Source organism: Besnoitia besnoiti, chromosome XII, assembly GCF_002563875.1.
Source record: "Besnoitia besnoiti strain Bb-Ger1 chromosome XII, whole genome shotgun sequence".
In the NCBI taxonomy this organism is placed as follows: domain Eukaryota; phylum Apicomplexa; class Conoidasida; order Eucoccidiorida; family Sarcocystidae; genus Besnoitia; species Besnoitia besnoiti.
In genome coordinates, this window is record NC_042367.1 from 706113 (window position 1) to 729786 (window position 23674).

Sequence of the window (23674 nt, forward strand, 5' to 3'; positions counted from 1 at the left end):
GAACGCTGCGTCTCATTTTCCAGTTACCTTGGCCCTCTTTAGCTGTGCACCATCCCCACGTTTTTTCGGCGAGCGTTCGTCTCCCGCATCTTTTTACTGGGATTAGCTCAATCTCGCACGTCACTCTCGAGTAATGTGGGCTATTGGCGAACAACTTGTCCAGAGAAGTAGGGCCGCTCGGGCTGCGTATAAAAAACCATATCTTCGTGGCGGTATCTTTGTTTCTTGGTGGAGCACATGTTTTTATCGGACGCTGCCACCATCAGTGTGCTCTCGTTGTTTTGGAGTGTTGCCTTCCTTAGTTCACGTCGAGTCCCCCATCTGTTTTCCGAAGGGGGGCGAGCCACACGGACGGACACGGCTACTACTGTCAGTTTGTATCGTGTTCTACTACAGCATCTCTCTCGCTGCATCACCCGCTGAGCAGAATCTCACGTTCCCGCTCTTGGCGACTCAAGGAAATACCCAGGACTGTCGTTGTCTGTGAGTGTCTCGTCTGCCCGTGTACGTGCCCTCTGCTTACCGGAGGACGCCCCTCGCGGTCACAGGAGAGTGTACAACGAATGGAACGCACAGACGAACCGACACCGCGCATTTAATTCTCTAGGGATGCTTTACGCATTGAAAGGAAACAAAGAAGACCGACATCATGAGTACAGCCGTGGCCCCCGCATCCGCGTCGCCCCTTTCTGGGGGAGCTGCGGGAAGGCTGATGCGGGAATACCGAGCAATACAGCGTGACCAGATCCCCTTTATTCTTGTCAAACCCGACGAGAATGACATCCTCACGTGGCACTATGTCCTGTGAGTCTGGCGCGACACGCTGTTTTGCATTTGCACTTACACACATGTCTCCATGTCTGGCTTTCGGATGTTTTCGGCTGTGTATGCGCGGGTGTCGATAGTGTTTATTTTTCGTCTCAGACACCGAGCGAACCATTTTGCTCTCTTCTGTGTACCCGGTTTCCTGCGCGTTGGATCATATGCGTGCTTCCCTGGCCTTCCTGTCGCTTGTCGCGTGGCGCCGAGTGACGTGTTTCATTCCCCGCGTAACCTCTCTCGTCTTGGTCCCGTCTGGCGTTCCTTTGCATGTTTTCTACTGCTGCGCAGTACGTGTCAATTCTTCCTGTTTGTATGATTCGTCTCTCCTTTTGTGTCATCGTGCCTTCTCCAAAAGGGCCTTCCTCTCGTCGGGGTTTCGATGTGTCGGTAGTGTGTTCCATGGAGTTTCCTGCAAGGAATGATATCCGATCTCGTCTTGTTTGTCTTCTTCGATTCTGGGGCGCTTCAGTCACGATCTGCCAGAGGACACGCCATACCGAGGTGGACTCTACCATGGGAAGCTGGTGAGGCTCTTTTCTCTACATCCCTTCGCGTGCCGCGCGCAGAGGGACTACGTAGTGGACGATCAAATAGCGCGTACCGAAGCGAGTAGAGCACGCATGCGAGAGCGATTCAGATATGCTGATCTGCGTTCGGTGGCTCCCGCTTTGCAAGACGGAGAATTTGTTCAAACGTGTCCTGGCTCTCGCTGTCTTCTAGCCGGTGCGCGGCCCTCGGAGGCAAGTATGCATCGATAGGGATATACAAGAATACAGATGGGGGGATATCGATATACGCACTGCGTAGGAAGGCACCGGGTCTGACAGCCATTTTTGTCAAATGACACTAGTCATGCACGTATACCAGATACGTCACGCGGTACGCGCCTCTCCCTGTACTATGTCACAAAGATTTTGGTATGTAAATGTGTGTCAGGGCATCCCCATGCATGTACGCCTTCCGTGTTCGTCCGTGCTGTCTAATCAAACGCCTTTGTGCTCGATGACAGCTGCACGCGCTTTCGTGCCCTAAACTGGTTTTCTGCAGGTCTTTCCTTCATCCTACCCCTACGCACCACCAGCGATCTACATGATGACGCCGAACGGGCGCTTCGTGCCAAATCGGCGACTTTGTCTTTCCATTAGCGACTTCCATCCCGTAAGAGCTTTCGCCCCTGGCGCGTCGATTCGCCGCTCACTGGTGCCATGAGTCCGCTTATGGCTTTTTATTTGCTTTTGGTGGGGTCTTTCCGTGGCCGTGCGCATTCGACGTGCGCCTAGTGGAGCTCTCAACATGGTGAACACGCATACATTTGCGTACGTAGATTTTTGGCGAGTGCACCTGAGAGGTAAAGGCGTACGAGGAGAGCTGGGGAACTTCGTGTACAATTCGCAGAGGGGGAGTAAGAGTGGATGTGGCGCCGGTCGCGGTGCAGGTTCTGGAGCGATATTTGTAGAGTGGCGCTGTGCCTCATCGAATGAAAACTGTTTTCTCTGCAGGAGTCCTGGAATCCCGCGTGGCGCGTGGAAACAATTTTGACCGGCCTCTTGAGCTTCATGCTAGGTGAGGGCGTGCATTGGAAAGCCGAATTTCTCGCCGACCACATGCGTTTTCTCTGGAGGAAACGCCCGAAAAATGCGCCGACGCGTTATGTCAGCGTCTGCACTTTCTGTAAACGCCTTCATTGTGTTCTTACGTGGACCGCGCGACGGGATTCTTCCTTGTCGCACGCATTTGTACGCACTTCTTCCCTATTTCTGTGCGTTGGTGATCATGGCCAGCTGTGCCCGCCTCCCCGAGTAGTCGCCACTCTCCCTTTCTGTCGGTCTGCGTGGACTCTCCTTTTCCTTGATGTCTTGCACCGACCACAACTCCCCCCAGCCAGACGAGGCTCGAATCTCTGCCTCCACTGCGCAACGCATCTGGACAAGAGCCGCCGGCGCTGACTATGTTTGGACGTGTGTGGCCGCGGGCGGGTATTTTTCAGTTCACCTCGAAACAGCGTTTCGCCGTCAGTCACGCGCTACAAAGGCTGCGGGTGGCGAGGCAGCGGGTTACGCATCCAAAGAAGTGCACCACCAGCTGGCGTACCTACCAGATAATTGATGATGTACCCACTTGTTTATGGGAGAGGCATTCCGCACCTCTCTACCGCAGCAGAGCGAAGCACTGCAAACGTGAACATCCTCGCGTGTTGTTGAGGCTTGACGGGGGACGCTCGCCCTGCACAAAACGCGCATGCCACGTGCTGTCCTCTGCTTTCTTGCCTTTTTGTGTGTGGCAGACTCTGAGGAGCCGGTCGCGTATGGGACGATGGGATGTTTACCTAGTGAGCGACGCCGGTTGGCGCTCTCTTCGTTCGCAGCGAACAAACGCAATCCAGCGTTTCTCCGTCTCTTCCCGGAGCTCCTCGCGGACCGCAACTTCGTACGTCTCTTCATCCTCCCCCGCGTCGATCGCACGCTAGCTGCGATCCCTTTTCTGACTCCTCGCATGCTTTCACCAAACTCTTCAGATATACGTGTATATGTGTATTTGTGTGCATGGTTACGGGAATTAGCGCAGATGCCCCTCTAGCAGCATGTGTCTCTGCCTGTCTGTATATGCCTATCTGTCTGTCGGTGAACTGGCTTGCAGGTACATCCATGCATATATTACTACTTATGTATGTATATATATATATGCGCATATGTACACACACGTGTGGATTTTGAGCACGTCGCACACTCATGTATCGCGTAGGGAATTCATTGGTGAGCTGCTCTTGCGTCGTGAGCGGAAGGACCTGCTGTTGCCTCTGCTCTTCGGTTTTCAATTTTCAGGACCCCGCGTTAGGCTATTCGCTTCACGGGCACGCAAACACCGATGACACCGATAAAGCTGGTTCCCCATTCGGAAGCGCGTCCGTGACTTCATCGCCTTCCACTTCCTTTGCTTCTCCTTCTTCCGTACACATTTCCCATGCCGCGATTCCGTCTTCCGCTCCCCCGCGCGCATCTCTTCCTTCTCCATCTTCAGCGGAGTCACTCCTTGCCCCGCCGTCTCCGCACCCTCCTTTGCCGTCTCGTCCCTTGTTGGCTCTGCCTTCTTCGTCGCCGTCGTCCTACTTCGCTCCGCCGTCAGGGTCTCCCGCGTCGGATGTCTCCACGTCCCCTACCTGTCTGAGCTCGCCGGATGCGGGCGCGGAGACACCCGCGGGCGGTGGCGGAGGGCCCCTTGCCACGCCGGGCTCTAGGCTCCCCTTAGCGGTCGGGAGCGACTGCATAAGCACCTCCGTTTCCGCTACAGGATTCGACTCCAAGCATATGCCGCCGGTCCTCGGTGGCGTTCGCCTAGAGACGTGCCGCCGCAGCGAGACGGAGCGCCTTGCTTCGCCCCGCCGAGGCGTCGAAGGCGAAGATGCCTGTCGAGAAGTCACAGGAAGCGCTGAACTCGCGGAGGACTTGCACGGCCAAGGGCAGCCCTGGCAAGTCAGGAAACAGAAGAACTCGCTGTCTCCGTGTCGGCGCCCGCGCGATGAATTCAGTATCCCCTTGCCTACTAGCCGGCACTGGCCGTGTGGAAATCTCGCCGAAGACTGCGGTTTTGCTCCTTCGCCATCCAAGCGAAGGTTGCAGCTCTCGGCGCTGTTGTGTGGGCGGCGCCCGGAAGGCAGGCGAGCGCCCTGGGAGTCAGCGGGCGCTGCAGGAGGTCGGGCGCCGCCGCGAGGGGGCGGGTCAGGTACGGACCTCCCCCACACAAGTCTCAGCTCTTCGGATTTTCTCTCGTCGCTCGGTGGCACAGTGGGCGCCGATATCGGTGCAGGATGTTACCGCTGCACTCAACCTCGCGAGGCTTTTTCGCAAGCGAAGCCACCCGCGGGTGCGACGCCGGCACGTGCGGCCGTCCCAGGGGGCGAGTGGCCGCCTGCTGCTGGAGTCTCTAGACGTGAAGTATCGTCGAACTTGATCGACGACAGGGGTGTCTGGAGCGGTCGCGCCCACGAGTCAGGATTCCTGGAGGCTCTCGCACGCGCACCGTTTGCACAAACCTCGAGAGACGCATGCTCTTCCAGCCGAAGTGGAGTGGGCTCTGGGGGCGGCGGCAAGGCGGGAGCCGCGCGGTCGCTATTCGCTTTGGGTGCAGACCCGCGGCTTCCGAGCCAAAGACTTGCCTGCGCGAGCCAAGGTGAGTTTCGCAGATACCCGCGTGACACGGACTTCGCAGCGAGCGGCGCGGAGGCGGGTGAATCGCGCGGCTCTGTGGCGGCATGGCCACTCGGAAATCAGACTGGAGTTATCACGGCAGGCGGCGTTTCGGCGCCTGCCTTGCGAGGCGATGCTCGCTTGGTGAACTCTATGATAGGAGACGCGCGCCTCGCGTGTATAAGCGCGGAATGCCTCGCGACCCATGCGCAACGACGCGAGGGGCGCCCGGGCGCGGAGGATACGGTTCAGAACAGGTTGTTTCCGCGTACGCATTCACAGACGGGAAACGGTTATGTTTCGAGAAGTGACAGCCAACTGGCGCGAGGACCTATCATCCCTCCCCCGTCTTCGAATACGCAGCCTTCCGCGCTTTCTTCACGCGTGGCGGCTGTCCACCCTTCAGTGCCTGCATTTCCTCAGTCGGCAGTTCAATTATTGTCGTCTGTGGCGGTTTCGTCTGCGGGTGGGGCTTTGCCTTCTTCGGTCTCTGTGTACCCTCGTGCGCCAGTTGATGCCACTTCGTCTCCCGATCCTGTCCGTTTTTTTTCGAATTTTCTATCTGGCTCATCGTTCGCTTTTCTCTGCGGGGACGGACGCCCTTCTGGGAAGCCAGAGGGTGGTGAAGACGTGTGCGTCGCCAGCGCCAATGCCACGCAGGAATCAGCATTCGAGATAGGCGGGACGGTGGAGCCGCGATGCAGCGGTTCCGGGGGGGATTCGGCGATGAGCCGTCAGCGCCTTTGGGTTGATCCTGAGGAGGCAATGCGGCCCTCGTCGCCGTGCGAGGCCGGCGCAAACGTTGACGACGACGTGGTGATTCTTGGGACGACCCCACGACGCGGAGGACTTCCGACACGGTCGGTAGAAGAAGGCTCTTTCGAGGGACGGAGCCTGCGCGACATTCTCGCAGCCCCGGGCGCGTCTCAGGTCATTCGTCCAGCGACTGAGAACGTGGGCGTTTCCTCTCTCTCGTCTTCGTACCACGGAAGCTACCCTGTTCCTCCGCATCCGGAAGTCGCAGCAGGGAGCGGCTTGCCATCGTGTGAAGCTCCGGCGTCTGCGAGCACCTCGCTGACAGCTGCCTCGGTCTCTGCGTCGCTTGCCGCCGATTCAGCTTCCGCTCCATCTGCCTTCTTCTCTGCTGGCTCTTGGTCGCACGGAGCGCCTTCAGTGTCTCTCGCAGCTTCGTCGTGCTGCTCGCCCTTCTCCCTGAGTCGCGCCTCCCTTTTTCTGGCTTCGTCAGCCGCTCATGGCTGCCCCAACGCCTCCGCGGAACGCGACGTGTCCGCGGGCGACGCGTCTGAGCGCCTCGCGGTCCTGAGTCTCCTGCGCAGCTTCCACGTGACTCAGGCTGCTGCCTGGAGAAGCGCGTGCCTCAGCGGCCTGCTGGACTCCGCCGCGCTCAGCGCAGCCACTATTCGTATCCGCCACAGCGCGGCGCTCCCTTGCGACGGCAGCGGTGGCGACGGCGATCCGCATCCAGTCCCCCAAGACGGCGACGAAGACGAAGAAGAGAAGCGAGCTGCGGGTGAAGGCGACGGAGACAGCGGTGAACAACACGAAGAAGACGAACAAGGCGAACAAGATGACGAAGGCGGGGAAGACAGTGAGGGGTGTCAGGGAGGCAATCAGGGCGAGAGCGATCGCGTTGCACTGGGCGAGCGAGTAGAAGTTTGCCTATCGAGAGGCTCAAAGCGATCTGCCGCCGGGGCAGACGATGTTCGAACCGAGCCTTCTATCGGCACGAAGCGTCCGCGAGTCGCTCCCGTGTCCGTGCCGCCGCGACAGCCGCCCGGCGCGGAGGCTGCGTCACACAGCGATAGACAAGACGGAGAGAGAGATTGTGATTAGGCATTTTGATCGAGGTTGCGGCAGGAGCGGGGGATGAGCAGTCTTCTGCGCGCCTGCGAAGAGGCGCCGAAGACGGAGACCCTTCGAAGAACGACAGCAGCAAGAAGGACGCACTGATAGGCAAGGCGCGAGAGAGGGAGAAAACAAGCGTGGGTGCGGCAGAGCAGAACGATGACGGAAAGTCGCAGAATCGTCGTCACGAGGAAATTAGCTTGTCATTCGCACATCTGAATAGGGTGGAATTCCTCGGACAACTGGAGAGAAAGACAAAGAAAGGCATGCAGAGGCAGGCAGCGCCACCTGCTCGGGCTGCTGTGACACGCGAGACTGCGCGGATACATCAGAGGGCATGTGCGCCTCTTTCGGGAATTGTTTTTGCGCCGCGAATCTGGACCTCGCGTGGCGAACGGAAGTGATTGTTTTTCGAGAGCTGTGTCATGGCGGTTTCAAGGAAAGGCCGACGCTGCCCTAGATCTCAGAGCAGCTCTGACATGCGGTCGGACGCGCTAGAAGAAGACCCACGTGGGGACTAGCACATCTGTACCTAACAGATCGGCAATTCCGTTCGTCAGTGCTCGTACCGGGACGCGTTTTGACGTGTTCATGAGTTGAAGCGTTTTTACTTAGATGCTTCGTTGAAACCGGTTCTATTTTCGCCGGGGTTTTCCAAGTTCAGACGCATGCCTTGGGTGCATCGCCGTGCATGGCCATTGGTAGAGAAGTTTGCATGATAGACCTGGAAAGAGGCATTCGGCGAATGCGAGGGGGAGTCACGCATACGGTTGTCTGCGTTCTGCACAGAATGGCTCGATCTGCATCCGGTAGGCTACACACCGAGAGCCGATAACTTTGTCAGGATGCGAACGCGTTGCCAGATGGACCTACAACGCTGACAACGCCGCGGTACCGTGAGGAAAGCGCGGTGCGCCAACTGCGGCAGGAGCTGAACATAGCGCCTCTCACATTTAGTTCGCATGCCTGCCGCATTTAACCGCAAGCCCATCACCATGAAACCCAGCATTCTCTATTGCGTACGGTGTGGTGCTGGTTCGCCAAGTAGGTCGCGCGTGCAGCGATTCTCGTATGCATGTGTAGGTTAGCACCTGTTGACTCTGAGCAGCAGACTGGGCGCACGCGACGCTGGCGGCGGCGTTCTGAAGGACTTCAGAACTGAACCTCAACCGATGTACCAGAGAGGCGTTGGCCTCGGGGGTGCGCTGGGGGGCTGGTAGCTGCGGCCGTTTGCGGCGGTCTCTCGCAGCGGCGTCGTCCCGAAATAAAAAACAAACTACACGCGGGAACGAAGTTCGGACACGACAATACCACTGATCTGGTCGGGCAAGATCTTGACAAAATCTTGATGAAATGAAACACAAAACCTCGAGGTCGCCTTTCCGTCTCAGGCGAGGCCACAAAAACGAACGGAAATCGTTGTCTGTACACAACACATTCTGCTGGATTATGCATTTTGTCTGCGTTTCTGCGCGTTATCTCCGCTCCCGCGACACTCTGCCATCTGCCAAAAAACAGCCGTTTCCTTCGGGTGCTGCGCATACAAACACGCTATACAGATATAGGCTAACGGGAGGTACAGATGCATGTGCATATATATATATATATATATATATATATATATATATATATATATATATATATATATATATATATATATATATATATATATATATATGTATATAGTTGTAAGTGATCATTCGCTGTGTGCGTGTGCGTTCCATCGGTGGTGTATCTTCTCCGCCTCGGTCTGCTCTTTCACGATTCCTCATCTTCCTCTTTTTTCTCCATTTCCTCGTCGCTCTCCTCTTCGTCTTCCACACGTTCAGGTTTTGGCTTGGCATTTCCTGTCTTGTTTTGACGGAACTGGTTCAGGTACATGTCGATGATCTGCGTAGAAGTCGTCGCTTGCTCGGGGTTCTTGTCGTCCCGCACGCGCAAGAAACGCGGAAACCGAAGGCCGATGCCCTGCGAAAAATGCATAAAATCGGGACCTTCACCGTTGAAACCAGCTTCTTACTCCGCGCCTTTCTAGGTAGATAGTGCGGGAAACAGACCAGCGTTTCGCAGTGCACGGATACGTCCGTGATACGTACCTTGAAAAACATATAAACATATTTAAACTCAACTTCTACAAGCAAGATGTGACTAGACTGCACGCTGCTAACACAGCTCCCTGCGAATCTCCCGTTCGCATATCGACGCAATTTTCCACTTTTCCGCCCTCAGTGCAACGCGCCGCGGGCGGCCGCCACGAAACGCGCAAGGCCTGGCGTGAAATCACTCAGTTGCTTGTCTCGAAAACGCCGAGAAGGCGGTTACAACCCACCTTGTCCGAGGCGGCTTCGCCCATGCCCGCTGTATGTACAGGCGAAATCGAGAGATCCGCTGCGCGACATTCCCAGACCTGACACGCCTCGAACCAGACGTCCGCCTCCTAAAAACACGAAACGAATGCGCGGCATTCTCGCACCGCTCGTGGCTCGAGATGTAAACCACAATCGATGAAGACACTGCGATCTACGAAGTGTCGTCAGCTGTCCACCACGCGGAAGGAGAGAGCGAGCGATAGCGATAGAGAGCGAAAGATATACGTTAGAATATATATATATATATATATTTATACATATGTATATATGAACAGACCGACAGGCACTGAAAACTGAAGGAAAAACGGCTCTTGGATTTACAGGGAGGTGCGCGTGCGTCTCTAGCGGAATTCTCACCATCTTTGACGTGACGTCGTAGTAGGGCTTTTTGTGGGAGATGATGTGGTCGCTGAGCGTTTTGTGTTGATTCTGCAGGGCCTCCTCGGTGAAGCCTGTGGCAGCCTTGCAGACCGTTTGGAAGGTTTCGTCTTTCGGATTAAACACCGCGAGCAGGTACGTGCCAAAAGTCCCGCTGCGCTTCCCCTGGACGAAACGAAGCCAAAAATCCCCGAGGGACACGCACATGCAGGCAATTCGTGCTCTCACGGACATCACAATCTTCAACTGTCAAAAACATGCTCAAGCAAATACGTGCGCGGCAAGTGGAAGGTCAACAAAGAGGCCTCGCACAGCCCCACCCGGACCCATGGAAACAAGAGCGAATGACTCAAAGCGCGCCCGTCAGGCATCCCAGATAAATGTACAAATACCACTTCAGCAGGGAAGACGCCCATATCCCCCTCACTCGCAGATATATATTTATTAGTATGTACATATGTATGTATGTAGGTATGTATGTGGAAGTAGACAGTGTGCGACGAGCGCGGGACCGCGTCTCAGACAGCCTGCGTGTAACGTGTTTTGTGTTGAACGAACCTTGCCGTAGAAGGCACCGATGGGGACGAGATCGACGGAGTCAGTCATGCCTTCGACGTAGTCTTTTTTCACTTTCAGCCAGTTCAGCGAGCGCTTCGAAGGCTCGTAGGTCGCGTTGTCTCTCAGAGTCTTCACCATCAGCCCTTCGCAGTTTCCTGCGCTCCACATACACGCAACTGCAATCGCGCTGAGGCAGCAAACAGACCAGAAACCGGCTGCGGAAGAAAAAGGACGGGCGCCGCACCACAAAGCAGCGTCGTCTCCCGCCTGTGGTGCCCTCCGCCCACACACAGTCGCTTCGGGTGACTCTCCTCGCCGGCCTCCTTCGCGCCGTGCCAACTAGCGCCCCTCTGCGGGGCATCGCGCCTCGATCGGCTGCCATCTCCGCGGCAGCGCAGGCGCCTTCCGCTCCTTCCTCCGTCTCTCTCGCCTGCTCACCTTCGATCGCCTCGTTGAGGAAGTCTTCAAAGTCCTGGCTGCTGTCGAGGTCTTTGTAGGTCGCCTGCTGCACCAGAGGCGACGCGTGGAGGTCGACTGCCTCACGGAGCTTCGCGCGGCGGGCCTCGAGCGTCTGTCCCAGGAGGCACTCGCCGTTGAGGCGCATGCAGTCGAAGAGAAAGAGCGCGACGCGAACCTGGATGCCGTCTTTGCTGACGTCCTTCCGCTTCCGCCGCGTGAGCGTCTGAAAGGGCAGAATCGCGCCCTTCTCCACGTCGAAGGCGACCACCTCCGCATCCAAGATGCACTCGCGCGTCGCCGGCTTGAACGCGCCGAGAATCATCTCGATGATGTCGGGGTACTTCTGCGTGATCTCCTCGAGGTTCCGGCTGAACAGTCGCACGCGCGCCGGCGAAACGCGCCCCGGCGCCGCGGCCGGGGGGGCGGTCGCCGCCGCCGCTGCCTCGCCCATCAGGTGGATTTGCACGCGCTCGCCGTCGTACTTGAACTCGCAGGTGAAGGCGGTATCCTTGAGGCGCTCCGCGACTTCTGCGAAGCCGCGCGTCGGCCGCGCGAGCATGGGTTGCAGGGGAACCCCCGGCGTAACCACGCAGAGCGACCCCAAAGTGTCCGCCGTCGCGCCCGCCAGCAGATGCGAGACAACTACTTCCACATTCGGCACCTCGCACAGCGCTCGGCGCACGCTCTGCTCCGTCCGCGACAGATGCTCCTCCAACTCGACGGCACTCATCGCCGCCGCAGCCTCTCCCTCCGCGCGGCGCGTGTCCGCGACAGCAGCGCGCCCGTCTCGCGCGTTGTGCGTCAGGAAAGACGCGAACGCCAGCGCCTGCACAGAAAAAGCGAGACGCAAAAACGTCCTCTGCGCGCAACGCCACGCGAACAGAAGACCTGACCCGCCAAGAGTTCGCGCAAACACACATAGAAAATATATATATACAGATATATACTATATATATGAATATGTCTAGGCTGCAAAGAGAGGCCCAGGCTTGCAGAGACTCCCCCCCGGGTCGCCCACGTCCCTACACTCATACATGCATATATAAACCAAAACATAAAGATATATGTATCTGTGTGCATGTATGTCTACGTGAGAATGTGGAGCGGATGACCTTACCTGGTAAACCGTGGCGGTGGACGCGCCTGTGCGCATGCGTTGCTGCAGAAAGCGAATGATGTACTTGGGCTCGGCGCCCTTCGCGCCGACCAGAAGCCGCTTGAGGAGGTGTCTCTTATGCAGCTGACTGTCCTTCCCGGCGCACAGACTGATCGCCTTGAGCTGCGTGAAGACGCCGTCGATCGTCAAACGCGGCGGCGAAAAGAGCGTGCGCGTTTTGCAGGAGCTCTGCTCGGCGATGCGACCCAGGTCCTCCGTGTGCTGAAGCTCTGCAGGCACACGCAAAGACTCAAGGTGCGCTCAAAAAACAGAAACAACGAGCCCGGACGCGCGCGCCGACGCAGAGAGCCACGCCCCTCCCGGAGACGCGAGCTCTATGGCTCTTGAAAAGATAAACACTGGACAGGGCGAGACAGCGAAAAGCCAGCACAACACACAGCCCGCGCCGGCGAGAGTGAGGCGGGGAGTCTGATGCAGAAAAGCACTTTCAAGGCGCGTCCGCCTTCTTGCTGACTCCTGGAACGCCGTTCGTCGCTTCGCTCGCTTAACTCGCGAGCCTCAGCGTTGCCTGACGCTCTGTCCGAAGGCTTAAAAGCATCCTCTGCACTCGGTGGCGTTTCTGTGTCTTTGCTTCACCTTTCTTGAGATGTGCCTCGGTGCGGCCGTAAGTCTCCGCCATCGCCTTGAGAATGAGCGACTCGCCGACGCCGACCTCCTGTCCCAAGTAGTCCGGTGCGACTTTGTTGAGGCAGATGTAGATCGCCTTGTGGAGGAGCTTCGGCGCGTAGAAGAGCAACAGACGAAACGCGTTGGTCAGGATCACCGTCTGCTTCTTGCTGCTGCCTGTCCCGCTCGCCTTCATCTGTTCAATCTTATCGAAGGCTCCCACCAGAACCTCGAAGCTGCGAAGACAACCGAAACACACAGTGCGCACGCCGCGCGACCCGCGAGACGCCTCGCGCGTTGACAGCTGAGGGCACGTCTGCAGTGAACTGTGACAGACGGGTTGAAGGCGGAAGACAGGCACAATTGTGTTTGCGTGCACACGGGTTCATTGCAGGCAACAGCCGGACACGATCTACACGGCACCGCAACTACCTATCTACCCACCTACTTATATATATATATATATATGCGCGAACTGGTGTATTTATAAAAAATTTGTGTTTAGGCATCTGTATGTATATTCGTAGATATCCCCGCACCTACGCATTTGCACGTGTGTGCCAGAAAACGCATATATATATATGCATGTATTTGGCATGTGGACGGCGTGGATATGCGCTGCTTCCGGTTTCTCACAGAATCGCAGGGGTGTCGTCTTGAGCTTTTTTCGCGTTTGCCTCGGGTTTCGCGGTGATGGACTCGAGTGGGACTTGAAAGGGGGCAAAAAGAGGGGAGGCGAGGTCGGCGGAGGGCTCTTTGCCGAGGGCGCGCGTCGCGAACAGCGTTCCAGTTTTGAGTTGTTCGTCCTCGTCAGATTTCTTCTTTCGGGTGCCTGTCTTCTTCTCGCTCGGCGCAGCCTCCTCACTCGGCGAAGGCCGCAGCTTCGCCGTCCGCCCCTCCTTGCAAAGCAAGTCCAGCACCGAAGCGCCTGGGCGCTTTGAGCGCTTTCGAGTCTCCGCCTCTGCATCCGACTCCTCAGAAGCCGACGACGAGCCCTCGCCTTCGCTGTCGGAGACGAGCGTCTCCGCGCGCGCCTTCCCGCCCGCACTCGGTGAACGTTTCTTCTTCTGCAGCATCTCCAGCGCCCTGCGGCCTTCGGCGGACGACGCAGCGACTGCAACACACCGACATGAAGCCCTCAACCGCAGTGAGACAATAAAAAAAGTAAAGAAAGTAAAGAGAGAAAAGACACCGAGCCGCGCGCGAGGCGACTGAAGCACGGGGCAGAAGAAAAGCGAGCCAGCACAGGGATGAAAAGCAAACCAAGGATGCGCTGCGGAAAAGCCAGAAAGGGCACAAGGCGCTCAGACTCGAGGCCGGGGAGACGCCTGCGAGACCACATGCGACAAAAGGGAAGCGAAGAAGACAAAGACCAACACGGCAAAACGCGCGGGCAAAAGGCGTCCCAGTGCTTCTAACGCGCCGCTGAAGTGTCTGCTGCTTACCTTTCGCGACGTTTCCTCCCTCCTGTGAAGACGGCTCTGAGGCGTCGGACTCAATCGACTCGTGCTCGCTCTCCGCTTCGCTGATGCTGTCCTCCTCGCCGTCTGCAGGAAACAAAAACGGCACACGGCGAAAGACTCGCCGCCGCTGCCAAGAGAAACGCACTCGTGCGGAAATGGCCAGACACGAGAACGCGAATGTAAATAATAAATAAGAAGATATATTGAAAACACGTGCATGACTGCCAGTGTACATCTACGTGAATCAGGTGCGGTGCGGGCGTCATTCTTGGCGCGGTCAGAAAAACTCAAACGCTGAGGAACCCCGACAAAAGAGGAAACGCCAATACGCGGCGGGGTGGATGCGGAGTTCGCCTGCCTCTGGAGATAACGGCTCATCAACCGTGGATTCGGAGAGGCTGAAACCTACGCACTCCTGCGTCACGCAGACCCGCAGAGATGCATCCGGAAAAATATGACGATCTCAAACAGACAGAATGTCCCCGGAGCCCTGCTCGCTCAGCGAGGGGCGCCCATCGCCAACACTGCGAGCATGACATTTCCTGCGACGCAGGCGCGCCACTCTACGAGCAGGGTTTCTATGCATCACTCCAAATTTCTCCCTTTTTTCGCTTTGTTCTGCTGGCTGGTTGACCGTCTCACCGTCGCCGGCCGGTTTCCTCAGCCTGCCGCCTCGTGGCGCAGCGGCTTTCGCAGCCGACTCTGTTTGGGCCTCTCCATTTGCCTCGCTTTCAGCTTTGCCTGGCGCCTCTGCGTTGCCGCTCTTCTCCTCGGTGCATGCGTCCGCCGGCTCCGCGGCGTCTGTCGCCGCGCGGGTCGCGTCTTCTCGGCTCGTTTCGGTCTTTTCGTCTTCCGCGGTCAGCGGGCTCTTCTTCTCGCGCTTTCTCTGCACGTCTGCCGACGCGGGCGCGGCGAGCAGACGCTTCTTGCAGGAGACTTCGGCGGGGTCTAGCTGCGGAGAGGCTGTCCCTGCCTCGGGCTGCTTCGGCGCCGCTTGCAGAGCGGGCGAAGGTGCCGGCGCAGCCGCGCCGCCCTTTCCGAGGAAGCTCCTACACGCAGAGGACGACAAAACTCAGAACGTGAAGTGCGCGGGGACGAAAGCGAGCAGCAAACCATGAGAGCAGGAAGAAACTTAGCAACAGGAGGCAGAGAAGACGGGCGGTTGTGGGTCGGGTGCTCGCGGCTGCATGTGCAAGCCGCGAGGCAAGAAACGCTCCCCCGGTATTAGTAAGTTAGTTTTGAAACGTAGCTAGTGTCAAGCCTGAACTCTGGGGGGAGAGAGAAGAAGGAAGATCCAGAGAATCCAGAGAAGAGCGCCGCGGCAAGACGCTCAACAGGGAGGCTGTGGGAAGCGTCGCCCTGCGTTAGCAGAGACAGCGAAAGCGAAAGCCATGAACGATCCTGAGGAACCTGACTGCGAAAGACACTCCCGTAAAGGGAGGAAGGCAAAGAAGACGCGAGAACCTACAGGATCGACGTTTGCTTCATCGCGTGGCCTGAGCCGCCCCCCGACAGCTTCATGAAGTCCTCAGAGGCGCGGGGCCAAGAGACGTAGAGGAGTGGAGACGGTCGCCGCCTGCAGCTGCAGAGCGAAATCGATGAAGAAGAAGAGAGCGAAGAGAACGACGCGGGAGCCGACGCCAGCGGACAGAAGGCGAGAGCTGCGTGGCGACCGCGCTCTCTGCTGAGGAACAAGGCTTGCGCAGGGGAGGCCGTGAAAGAAGGTGCGTCTTTCTTGCCGAATAACGCGCTTGCATGCGAGAACGCAAAGGCTATCTGTGGATCGCGCGGAGTCGCCGCTGAGGGAGCAGGCGCAGAAGGAAGAGGGCGATCGGGCAGCTCCAGAGTGAAGGCGGAAAAACCCGCAGACTGCAAGATGCAGAGGAACGGTAGAAGACAGCACCAACTCAAAAACCGACGTAAAGCAACGGAGTCCTTTGCGAGGCGCTGGCGCCTTCCGCACGATGAAGAGAAACGAAACAAACAAAAAAGAACGAGGCAGAACCAGGCCGGAATCACGAAGATCTGGAGGATGCTGGCGGACGCAAAGCCCAAGATTCGCACATACGGGGAAAAACTGAGTAAAAACAACGAGCGGAGGAAGGGGCCGGGCGCCGAGAGAACACGCGAGAAATCAGGAGAAGAAGAGCACGAAATGAACCCTTTATTCAGTCTGATATGTCTGGAGGAGTCAGGGCGGGAACAGCTGAAGAGAGAAGAGAGCAGACGATCGCAGAGAGGAGCGAAGGAAGAGGCTGGCAAACTCATCAGCATTCCTCTCACCAGACAAGGGATCCTCCACAGGCAACGAAAACTGCTATCCTCTTCGAGAGAAATCGCTTGCGTGCGTGTGAAACTCTCACAAGGCACAGATGCACAGGGAGGGCACCCTGCAGCTGTCTCCTCCGGCTCTGGCGCACGAGCTTTTCTCTCGCGCCGAAGACGAGAGAGGGAACAGACGGCGAGGAAGAAACAAAGACAAAGGGGATCAGAAAACGCGAGAGTCGCGAGAGAACAGAGACACAGGCGCATTCGGAGTCGGCGCACTGCTGCCGTGTGCTTGCGGAGGGAAAAACCGAGACGGGTCGAGCAGGGCCTCGCACCGATTGCAGAGGTCTTTGTTTCTTGAGTTTCACTCGCCTCTCATCTCTTCTATCCGCTTCGCGGTTTGCCTGCAGCGATTTTGTTGCCTAAACCCTCGAGCATTCGCCAGCGTGTCTCTGCCTTGCGGCGCGGCCTGCGCGTGTGTCGGGCTTGCCTCTGGAGCTATCCTCAGCCGGCATTTCGCGGCGCATGCAAGCGGCAGCAATTTTTAGAATTTTTTTCCGCAGCTACTCGCCCTAAAAACCTCGGAATTGACGTTACACGGAGCTGCATGCATGAAGAAAAATATAAAAAATTGCGCCGTGTCTGGAAAGCCGCGAGCTCGCCGGCGCCTCCACGCGACAGCTGAAAGCCAAGGCGAGGATCGCAGCGGAGACGCTCGGGGGAGAGAAAACGAGAACGGCGTCAACACTCAGGTTCAGGAAGGTAGACTCAAGAATGCAAAACAGAAAAACGACAGACGTTGGAGAGCGAGGCTGAAGGCATTGTTGCTTTAGAAGAACAAGCGAGAAGAAAAAAGGAGACCTCAGGTCCAGCGGAGACACTCGGAAACGGATCTTTCTTCATTTTTCGATTTTTCTCTCTTCTTGTATATGCCGCACGCAGCTGGCAGTCGCCAGCTGCAGGGCGCGCCTTCCGCGCGAGTTTTCGGCGGCATTTTCTGGATTTTTCCTCCAATTTTTGCGTCGCTTTTTATCTTTCCATCATCTTTTGTGTTGCGTCTGTGCGCTTGCAGCAGAGGCTCGAGCGCCCCCTTCCTCTGTTTTCTCTCTCGGCGCCGAGAGAAGAAAGAAAACGAGTTCTGCTTCGCGCGCGGAGCGGAGCAGGTAGCTTGCTTTTCGCTCTGTCTCCAATCAGGTCAAATTTGCGACCTAAAATCCTACAATAAACAGAGAGAACGCCGTGTGCGCGCTTTTTTTTCTTTCGAGCCCTGCGAAAGTGCAGGGAACCGAGGTCAAGGCTGCAAAGTCTGCGAGTGCGAGGCGCGGAGGCGAAGGCGTCGTCCTGAAGAAGAGTTTTTCAATGTGCTGGAAAAGAAAGAGAGAAGAAGTCCTTCTCGGAAGCATGCTCTTGTATCGTAATCTTCACACTCACTTTGTCTGCATGTGTTTGCTCGTATCCGCGTAGTTCGCCCTGTTTCCCCGAGAAAGTCGCGTTTTGCTGGCGCAGGGCAACCAACCCATCCGTGTGTCGTTTCTGCTGTGCCTCCCTTCTCTGTTTGTCTTTTTTTTTAGCTATTGCGCTCTCCGGCCCTGCGGCTTGAGACGATTTCTCCGTCGGCTGCGTCGTTCGTTTCTCTCTTTTCCTTTTTGTATCTTTCGCCCTGGGCTCCTTCTGGGCTATGCCAAGAGTCGCCGCGAGTTTCTGTCCCCTCTAGGCGGCGTTTGTGTTCCCTTTCTCGGTTTTTTCGCGAATGCCAGTCCGTCTACTCGTTCCTCTTTCACTGTCTTCTTCTCATCTTGCGTTTCGCAAGTCCTCAGCTTCGAGTTTCGTTTCTTCGCCCTGCGCGTGGCTGCGCCGCTCTGCTGCCTGTGCGACTTCGCTCTCTCATTGCTCTACTCCCTCTCGCTGTGCTGCGCCAGTCCTTTCCCCTCCGTGTCCGCGCGCGGCCTCGTAGGTTTTGCTTCGCCGAAATGCTGAAAATGGAGACGAAGGGGAGCACTCTGCAGACGCCTGCTGGCGCCGAGGCGGGAAAACACGCTGGCGCGCATGCAGCCGCAAACTACTCGGACCAAGTCGACCAGAATGAGCAAGTCCGCCTCCTAAATAGACTCGCCAACGCAGAGGGGAGCTCGCAGGTACGCCGGCTTGCCAGACAAACGGATACTTTTTTTCTAGTGCTGAGCGAGGCTCGACTGTGCAGCGAGCGTCGAGAGAGGCGCCGGGAGACAGAAAGCAAAAGGCGGAAGGCGATGGAAAACGGGCGGCACACGCTGCCACAGACGCGTAAATTCCTGGCTGTCGGCGCAGCTGAGGCGGATGCCACCTCGGCTTTGAGCGGGCAGCAGCGAACGAACCCTTACGAGGGAACAGAGAGCGGAGATGCGGCAAAGAGGAGGGACGCGCAGTGGCTGCGGTCAGACGAAGAGAAGGGGAAGAGGAGGGAATTGGGAATAGAGCGAACAGAAGCCCAGAGAGAAACACAACTCGATTCTTGGAGCAGCATTCACAGTGGAGGTTGAAGGCAGATGAGTGGAAGCTCAGGCGCGGCTTTTAGAGGTGTTGGTATTTCAGCGAGGGGACTCCTTCGTTCGCGATTTGCCTATTCTGGCGAGCAGCTGTGGGCCTTTTGGTGCAGGGAGAACTCCTCGGTCGGGTCGCGCATGCGCGCGCGATTCTTGCGTCAGTCCAGCGGATGCACGTTCGTTCGGTTTTTCGCTTATTCTGTGGCATGTTTTCGATTTTTGCATTTCCACCTTTACAGGTGAAGCAAGACGCCGTCCTCGCCAACCCGCCTGACTGGAAGATCCTGGAGAAGGCCGGCTTCCTCCCCGCGGGGCTTTCCGCAGTACTCACGAAGATCAATCCTCTCTGCCTCGACGACTTCGCGGAGATGTTCGCAGCTGTGAGCCTCGGCTTCTCTCTCCACTCGCTTCTTGCCCGCAGTTGAGTCTCTCTCCTCGCTTTTCAGGCGCAAGTGTGTTTTTCTCTCTCTGCTTCCTCCTCTGCGCGACGGCGGAGACGCGGCTGTCGCACACGTGCATCTAATCTTCGATGAGAACTGATTCTTGTTCACAAAGTCTTTCATGCAGATCAGTGGAGCTCTCCGCGGTGCTCACCCTGGAGATTTTTCTTTACACAGACAAACACACAGGCGTGTATATATGTATGCATGTGAAATAGTGTGCTGCGGCATTACTTGCGGCAAGTTCTTTTTTTGTGTCTTTTGCTTCGTATGCGTCTGTGGAATCCGATCAGCGGCAGCGGGGTTTCAGTTTGAGCAGAATCAACGCTTGTAATTTACTTTGATTTTTTTCTCAGGATCCTGATCTCGTTCGTGCGCTGATTGGCTTGGTTCGCCTCGAGGGAGATCTGCGCCCTGTGCAGTATGTCCTCACGATCCTCTGCGAAATCGTTCGAGGTAGGAAAGTTTTTTTTTATCTCCAAAATTCCGGAAACGCGTGGGAAGCTCGCACGCCTCTGTGCCTGGAGGCTGTGTTGGTGCATTTCGATTTTTTCCGGGTGAAAGCGTTTGAAGCAGTTCTTCGAGTCTGTGCATCGGTCCTGTTTGTGAAGCCTCTCCTAGAGGGCTGCCTTTTCGCGTGCGCCGTGGTCCTATGCCGTCCTTTTCTTTGTTTTGTTTCGTCTGGGTAAAACGTCTTCATCTTTTTCGATTAACGGCCCTCCGTCCGCTCGAGGTCGGCGCTTTCGTTCTTCCCGCAGCGTCCTCCCCACCCAGCTTCGGGGGGACAATTGTTTTTTTGCCTTCAGACGACACGAGCAAGTATGAGGCGCTGTGCGCCGCTGTGAAGGAGAGCGAAGTTTTTGAGGCCTTCCGCCAGCTCCTGGAGACGCCGAATCTCGAATCGTACACGGCCGACAGAGCTGCGTTTCTTCTTTCTGGACTCATGTGGTGAGGACGCAAGGCAAAGCGAGAAGCTCAGCTTGAAAGGAGTTTAGGGTTTAGAATGAATTTCATGTCTTTCAGACGCGCGGCGAGGAGGGGACAGATTTTAAAGAGAAGCGCAGCCGTGTCTCGGTGTCGCATTCAGTAAACAGGTGTCAGCGCGAAAAGGGACGGAAGAAATCATGCGGAGAGTTTAGGGTTTAGCGTCTGTTTCCTCTCTTTGTGCTGCGCATGCACAACGAAGCAGACACAAGAGCCGTGGCGTCGTGATGTCGTCTTTCGGGGCGGTCGCTGACTTGTCCCTTCTGCTCTGCCTCGTCGCGTTTTTTTTTTTTCAGTTTTTTTTTTTTTCGTCCCTTGTGGTCGCGTGCTTGACGAACGTCTTCTGTCTTTTGCAGCGCGATTTTTTTTCTTCTTTTTCCGCAGTTGATGGCATGTTTTTCTGTTTCTGTTTGCATCCGCAGCCGCGCTCGCACGGGCACCTTCTCAGATGACCAACTGCAGTATTTGATTCAAGGCTTGCTTCATGGGCGTGCGGCGAATAAGTTCCTCCTCAGTGAGGGCGGGCGACTCGACGCGTTTGTGAACCTCCTCAAAATCGGTGAGAGGCATCGGCTGCGCTGGAGGCCAAAAATGCAGAAGAGCGCCCACAGCGAATCGCGAGGCGCGTGCGTCTGCATGTGCATGAGTCCGCAGGCGCGCGCCTATATACGTATCGATGCATCTGCTTGTTTCTAAGAATGAGTAAAAGACTCGTCAGAAATGGGTGCAAATAGACGGAGAGAGACGCGGCATCCAGAGCGACGGTCCTATGTATGTTTGCTTGCATTTGTGAGCCACGCGTAGACTTCCAGGTTCACATATGGGAACATGTTCGTACGTGAAGAGGTAGATGCAGTAAGGAATATTAGTAAGGAGGCTGCGCGAGAGAGGCAAATTCGAATAGAGAGATATCGACGCGTGTGTTGATCGATTCAAGGGCTCAAGCGACATAACCGCGCGCTGCTGTTCAGTTTTTTTCGTTGAGCGCCGAGAGGTCAGAGAGACTTTTTCTGAAGGATAAGAAGACCGAAAAAAAGGGTCTGTTTTGTTTTGTCCATGGTCTGTGTGTTTTCCAGATCGCTACCGCCCGATGATTTGGCACTGCCGCGGCTTCCCAGAGTTGTAAGCTTTTGTTTTTAATTTTTTTCCGGCATTTTTCTCTAGCTTTTCCGGGTCTTAGCGATGCATCCTCGCACTCGCGTCCTTCGTTTCTCACACAAATTGTTGCGTTTTTGGGGGGGATTTTCTCCGGTCACGGCACCTCGCTGGGAGGCGTGTCTGCGTGGACATCGGGGGGGGCCCTCGCCTTTTTTTTCGCTCAAAATATCTCTCTTCGCTTCCGGGGTCAGCTCTGGTTCATCGTTTTTGGTTTTCTTTCCTCAGGATCCTTCGCAACCTGTCGCTGTCTCTTCCGGCGAGCGTGCTGTACAAAGCGATGTTCTGTACTTGGCTTCTCACCTTCCACGACGCATTCCTTCCGCTGCTCAACGACAAAGGCATCGTGCTTGCGGTTTGCGTCGTCTTGAAGGAATCCAGAGTCGAAAAAGTAAACGTCTCGCACGCGCACGCGCGATGTCTGCCTGCAGCGATTCGTGGGTGTGATGCCGCCTTTTTTTGGTGGAGAGGGAACTGCAGCGTTGCGCGGTCTCATCTCAGGCTCGGGGAAGGCCTGACTGTAGCCGTAGGAGAAATCGCAGAAAAAAATCAAATTCATCGTCATCCCCCGATCCTCAGCGTGTCTGCGCCGTCCGCTTTGCCAGTAAAGCCATATAAATATACATCTATATATATTTTTTTTTAGAGTGTTCGCAAATGCGGCTGTGCTTGAACCGGTGTACACCCCGTTCCCGTTTCATGCGCGTTCCTCTCTTGCCGGCAGAGGTTGATCCGGGGGTGCGCGGCTGCGACGAGAAGCATCCTTTCTTTGTTTTTTTTCCAACGTTGCAGGTCATTCGCGTTGGCCTCGGCGTTCTGAACAACCTCCTCAAGTGCGACTCGTCTGTGGAGACCATCATCGAGCAGAACGTCGCTCAGGTGAGGAGCGAGGAGAAGAGCCGTGCGCCCTCGCCGCATTTTCTCGCGTCGTGCTTCAGGGGCTGCCACCTCGGCTCTCCTGACGCTTGGCTTCACAAAGAGAGAGCGTCGCTCTCTGTTCGTCTGGCCCGCTGTGTGTCCGCGATGTTTTTTCTGTGTTTCCCACGCGAAGAAACTCCTGAACAATGTTATTATACTAAAAAATATAGATTCTTCAGGAAATTTACACGGTGAAAAACTTCTAACTGGGCGTGCTTTATTGCTAAAATATTGCCTTTTCTTTCCTGGAATTGTAGATATGGAATTATTTTTGCATTTTTAGAAGATCTTCGTGATACCAACGCTTTCTGTAGTTTTTCCCGTGACTGGCTCTGTCTGTTTTTCTTCTTTTCAGGTTTTGGCGCTCCTTGAGTTTGAGAAATGGAGAGACGCAGACATGTACGACGACATCCGCGTCGCGACGTCGCACTTGGAGCAGAAAATTCGACAGTTCAACAACTTTGACCGATACTGCAACGAACTTGAAAAGGGCAAACTCACGTGGTCGGTGCTGCACTCAGGTACGCTCTTCGCCTCTGCGGCTTACGCTACCTCGCGCCCTCGATTCTCCACCTACACAGCGGACATGGTGCCTGTGTTCGTGTGACGGGCTGGCTCTTCCAAGCGTCGATGGACGCACCTACGTATTCGTGTTTGTAGAAGAATAGACCCGACTTCAGCGCGGCGTTGCTTCGCTCCTCTTCTGGGGTCCTCGCGGCCGCCGATGTATTCTAGCTGTGGAAGGTGAATCGTGTGTCGCGTGGCGTCGGATAACTCACTGATAAAAAGAACGTGTCAAGCAGGAATAGATTTATTACGCGACTACGACGTGAGTGTACTGAAGCTTACAATACAGGGCCCGCCGCCCTGCGGTCGGTGCTGGCGCGTGTTTGCAGAGAAGTTTTGGCGAGAGAACGTGATGGCCTTCGAGAACGACGAGTTCAAGGCAATCAAGAAACTTGTGAAGCTTCTGGACACCTCGGAGGACAAGACAACGCTCGCCGTCGCGTGCTACGACCTGGGCGAGTTCGCGAGGCTTCATCCGGCTGGAAAAAAGTAAAACTAACAGAAATGCGCGGGGAGGCGGCTTGCCTGCCTGCACAGACACTGAAGCGAGGTTGCCTCAAAGAAGCAGATTCGAACGCGACACGTGACGAAGCGAGCAGCTTTTGTGCCTGTGCCGATGACACGCTTGTGCGGGATGGGCGTTTCAGGCCTGCGCGCGAGACGAATCTCGCATGCGTGAGTTTCGGTCTGCCTGCAGACCGCCACTCTTTCTGCCGTTTTTTTTTCTTGTTTTCGCGAGTTTGCAACACTCACGAAGAGGTGCCTTGGCGGTGTTTCTCTTTGATCTTTTCAGGGTTTGCCAGCAGCTGAAGGTGAAGGATCGGGTGATGCTGTTCATCAGCCATAAGGATCGCGAAGTCGCCGGAGAGGCGCTGCTCTGCGTGCAGAAGCTCATGTTGAACAACTGGCAAGACGTCGCGGAGCAACCGAAGAAATAA

The 23674-nt window shown here is 56.2% G+C and overlaps 3 protein-coding genes across 3 annotated transcripts; 2 read left to right on the forward strand and 1 right to left on the reverse strand.

Annotated features, from left to right (window-relative positions):
* Positions 1–649: 649 nt before the first annotated feature.
* On the forward strand, positions 650–6860 carry BESB_022990 (uncharacterized protein; the record flags this gene model as incomplete). Its single annotated transcript, XM_029361001.1, has 6 exons — positions 650–804; positions 1292–1346; positions 1870–1980; positions 2322–2385; positions 3107–3249; positions 3645–6860. The coding sequence occupies 6 exons, from the start codon at positions 650–652 to the stop codon at positions 6858–6860; spliced, it is 3744 nt and encodes a 1247-aa protein (XP_029215816.1).
* Positions 6861–8630: 1770 nt separating this feature from the next.
* BESB_023000 (putative DNA ligase 1) lies at positions 8631–15403 on the reverse strand (the record flags this gene model as incomplete). Its single annotated transcript, XM_029361002.1, has 11 exons — positions 8631–8840; positions 9202–9309; positions 9599–9784; positions 10178–10332; positions 10616–11462; positions 11754–12022; positions 12390–12655; positions 13056–13533; positions 13865–13966; positions 14525–14931; positions 15351–15403. The coding sequence occupies 11 exons, from the start codon at positions 15401–15403 to the stop codon at positions 8631–8633; spliced, it is 3081 nt and encodes a 1026-aa protein (XP_029215817.1).
* A 2726-nt stretch (positions 15404–18129) lies between these two features.
* On the forward strand, positions 18130–23674 carry BESB_023010 (putative vacuolar ATP synthase subunit 54kD; the record flags this gene model as incomplete). Its single annotated transcript, XM_029361003.1, has 11 exons — positions 18130–18285; positions 18912–19052; positions 19469–19568; positions 19919–20060; positions 20519–20655; positions 21173–21218; positions 21480–21642; positions 22044–22130; positions 22525–22690; positions 23066–23225; positions 23530–23674. 11 exons carry the CDS (start codon positions 18130–18132, stop codon positions 23672–23674), a joined length of 1443 nt encoding a protein of 480 aa, XP_029215818.1.